The sequence below is a fragment of the Mastomys coucha genome, unplaced genomic scaffold (assembly GCF_008632895.1).
Source record: "Mastomys coucha isolate ucsf_1 unplaced genomic scaffold, UCSF_Mcou_1 pScaffold22, whole genome shotgun sequence".
Taxonomy (NCBI): Eukaryota; Metazoa; Chordata; class Mammalia; order Rodentia; family Muridae; genus Mastomys; species Mastomys coucha.
In genome coordinates, this window is record NW_022196905.1 from 1,870,959 (window position 1) to 1,875,278 (window position 4,320).

The 4,320-nt window shown below is 37.6% G+C and overlaps 1 protein-coding gene across 3 annotated transcripts in view; it reads right to left on the minus strand.

The window, feature by feature from the left end:
• Nucleotides 1-4,320, minus strand: part of Rtn4 (reticulon 4) — a 61,060-nt gene that overhangs the window by 9,301 nt on the left and 47,439 nt on the right. For all 3 annotated transcript variants that reach the window (XM_031342359.1, XM_031342360.1, XM_031342361.1), the window contains one exon: nucleotides 1,178-1,385. In XM_031342359.1, coding sequence (XP_031198219.1) covers nucleotides 1,178-1,385 — 208 coding nt within the window. The remainder of the gene's footprint in view (nucleotides 1-1,177; nucleotides 1,386-4,320) is intronic.

The window sequence follows — 4,320 nt, forward strand, 5'->3', positions numbered from 1 at the left end:
AGAAATCCACCTGCCTCTGCCTCCCAAGTGCTGGGATTAAAGGCGTGTGCCACCACTGCCCGGCAGAATATTTCTTTACAACAGCAGGAGATAATGGTATACTAATGTTATTCATAAATATCAAATGAAAACATCCAAAGTTTCACATCAACTTTTAAATCTGCAGTAAGTTACTTATGCAATTTTTTTATGTATCTTATGTGGGCCCATGTGGAGCCTATTATTTTTGGCAAGGCTAGACAGTAAATTCCCAGGATCCACTTGTTTCTGACTTCCAACATGTGGGTTATAGACATCCATAGCAGTGAACAATTTTATGTGGTACTCTGGCCCTCCTGTATCTACAACGACAAGCCTTACCCACAAAGCCATCTTCTGAGCCCTGTCTATACAATTCCTAGAGATAAAAAAAAAAAAACCTGGCTTGTTCTTTGAGAGCATCCTGCATCAGTGCTACCTCGTAGACATTTGTATGACAAATATAACACGCTGCTCATCATTGTTCCCACTTACCACTGTATGATTTCATCTGCACCAGTATGACTAGGCAACTACAAAGCTGTTCAACAGGCCTAAACTGGCATGTCAGCTAAATTTGTAAAAGATTATAAATGCCTTTATGAAAAAGGTATGTCTAAAAAGAAATGAAACTGGTAGTCTTTCAAAAATTCTTTAAAATTAAATGATACATAAAACTAATACTGTAGATAAATTAGAAGTTTATAACATTTTTCATGTATTTCATTACAACTGCTTTAAAATCATATCTGTCAATGGTTCATAGCACAACTGTCATTTTGAAACTTCAATTTGAAGTTACTAAAATCCATATCTCCCCTCTCTGTATAAAGCCCTGAGAAACTGAGGCAAATGTAGGTAAGAACATATACTAGAGAAGGCAATGGGAAAAGGTATATAGTATTAGATAGTATTAAATGTATACAGTAAAAACAATAGAACTTCACCAATTCTAAAATCTACTGTGATAACCAATATCTACTAATAAATATTAATGAGCCCAGTCTTTTCTACCATAAGAAATCTCAAAGCAAATATATTCTTGATAGATTATCTCTAAGCAACAAAGAAACCACATAACTATAATCCTACAGATAGGAGATCGAAGTCTTAATACCAATCCTAGTTACACTGTTGCCTCATTTTTCAAACATCTCACCTGAATGGGTGGCCTTCATCTGACTTCTGGATAGCTTGGATGACACCCTTATATATCCTAAAGCTGATAGTCACAGAGAGCAGGGCCAAGGCAATGTAGGCCGTTACACTCACAATGCTGAACACTGTCAGAGACAGCAGCAGGAATAAGCTGGCACCAAACACCACTCCAGTCTTCTTAATGTCTCTCCAGTAGAGGAGGTCAACAACTAAAAATTCAAAGAAGAAGTCTGAAATTAGAATACTATCTTAACCATTTGGATCTAGCACATTTACATGTTCTATATGGAGGAAACAAACCTAAAACATTAAACCTAGTATAAGCTGCCTATCTGTAAAATGCTAAGTTTGTACTTTTCCCACAGTCGTCCTTTTGGGCCAACCTCCCATCTGAGTGACCAAATCATTCCAGCTACACATTACCCTTACACTTCTTAGGACCAGCAGAGCTCACTTAAAATCATCTTGAAGCATTTCTTCTTCATATTATGCATGATATTCAAGTTACAGTGAAAAAGTACATACTAAAAGGACTATTACAATAGTAAGACTTAAGTATAGAATATCAATTTTTTTTAAAAAATTGAGGGGCTGGAGAGATGGCTCAGTGATTAAGAGCAGAGGTCCTGAGTTCAAGTCCCAGCAACTACATGGTGACTCTTACAACCATCGGTAATGGGATCCAATGCCCTCTTCTGGTGTGTCTGAAGACAGCAACAGTATATTCATATACATAAAATAAGTAAATAAATCCTTATGTAAATAAGTAATTTAATTAAAACAAAAAGAATAAAACAAAAATCTAAAAGAAAAAAAGATAAAAACTTAAAATGTTGAGAGCTGAGCATCTAAGATGTACAGCTTGGCTTTCAGAAGCTCTCCTTTGAAAATCCTGAAATGGTGTCTTAGCCTAGTACTAACTGAAGCTGCCTACACTAAAAGATGAAGGGGGAACAGCATTCAGACATCTAAAAAACTAATTTCCTTCAAAAGAAGAAAAAAGTCGCCGGGTGGTGGTGGCACACGCCTTTAATCCCAGTACTTGGGAGGCAGAGGCAGGTGGATTTCTGAGTTCGAGGCCAGCCTGGTCTACAGAGTGAGTTCCAGGACAGCCAGGGCTACACAGAGAAACCCTGTCTAGAAAAACCAAAAAAAACAAAAAAAAAAAAAAAAAAAAAAAAAAAAAAAAAAAAAAAAAAAAAAAAAAAAACAAAAAACAAAAAACAAAAAACCAGACAAATAAACAAGACACCTTCCCAAACTTATATACTGTAGTATGTATTCCATAACATTTGGTATAGAGTCAGACAAAGCCAACTTAGCATGTCAGCTTTTGGCACTGGAAACAAAGCTACAGTAAGGCTCAAATAACCACAGGCTTGTAGTCTCTTGAGATTATACTCAACAGTGCACTGAAGGGATCTTTGACACACTACACAGAATTCACCTGTCTAGATGGTGACCAACCAGGAGCAGCAAAACAAAACAAAAACTCCACACACTTTATGGTAAAACAAATAGGGATATACTCAAGTAGAATTTTTAATTCCTGCTAATTTTAAGATAAAGGAAATAACATTTTTAAAAGTCACACTTTAAAGGGATGCTTTGGTTTTGATCCCCAGGACTCCTAAATGATCATGGCTTCCATTATCACTGGAAGTACTTTGTAAGAAAAATTATGTAAGCTATAAAACACTAAGTATTATTACAAAGGTTTAATTCCCCTGAGTATATATCTTAAGCACTTAGTAAGTGGGGCTTGGAGTGTAGCTTACCAGTTGGATATATGCCTAGCATGTGCATATCCTGGGCCAGATCTCCATTCCATGTATGAACCACAGCCTGTTTAACTGACTGTTTTCACACTATGATTTTAAGCCTCCATCTATAATACCTACATCAGTTCTGATGTGTGCAACTTGTTCCTACCAATGCATCTGAGGACTGACCAGACCTTGAAATAGCCTCATCTGTGCTGTCAAATGATACTGTGAATAACTGTCAACAAAGAGATCACAGCAATTTCAATAGTTTTCTGATATTGAGCTAGGGATGATGATGGCATTCTAGCACCTGGGTGACAGAACATGACTGTTGCAAGTTTCAGGCTAACCAGACTAAAAGCAGCAAGTGCCAGGCCAGCCAGGTATATATGACAAGATCATAACTCAAACCATGAAAGTCAGCCTAGTGAAAAAAGCAGAAAGCTGGACGATGTACTTTAAAGGCTCTTTTCAATTCTAAAATGCTAATGTATATCTTTTCTAGGACTACTTGACTAATAGAGAACACTCAGTTGGAAGGCAGAGGCAGGCAGATTTCTGAGTTCGAGGCCAGCCTGGTCTACAGAGTGAGTTCCAGGACAGCCAGGGCTACAAAGAGAAACCCTGTCTCAAAAAAACAAAACCAAAAACAAACAAACAAAACAAAAAAAAAAAGAGAGAGAAAGAACACTCAGTAAAGTTTTAAAGTAAATATTATACTGTTCTCGGAACTCAAGAATGGGACAAAGAAGCTGAAAGAAATTTAAAAATTCTGAAACAAAGGAATCCAGCTGCCATTAAGAAGCCAGGAGTTTGGAGAGATGGCTCAGTGGTTAAGAACACTGGCTGCCCTCCAGAGGTCCTAAGTTCAATTCCCAGCAACCACATGGTGGGGCTCAACCATCTGTAATGGGATGCAATGCCCTCTTCTGGTGTGTCTGAAGAGAGTGTAGTCTGAAGATAGACAGTGTACTCAAAGAAGAAGCCAGGGAAACTGGCAGGACTCACATCTTCCTGAAGCTCTAATAATGTCATCCTTTCCCCTTGGGAATGCAAGGAAGGTAGTGAGTGAAATGACATAGACAGCAGTGGCAGCATAATACCTGTGAGGTTCTCTTGTGTGCTCTAACAGTGAGGTATATAAGCCCAGACTCAAAGCTCTAGAGCTGGATGACCTAGACTCCAACAGAAGCACAAAATTACTAGCAATGTAACCTCAGGCAAGTTGCCAAACTCTTCTACACTTACAGCCTCATCATTAAACTATATATAAAAATAGGAATTGTCTCACTGAGATGGGATTCATTAAATGAGGAAAATGAATTGAGATTTTCCATCAATAAGATGATAAGATAAAGTATTTGATATAGGACTCAGT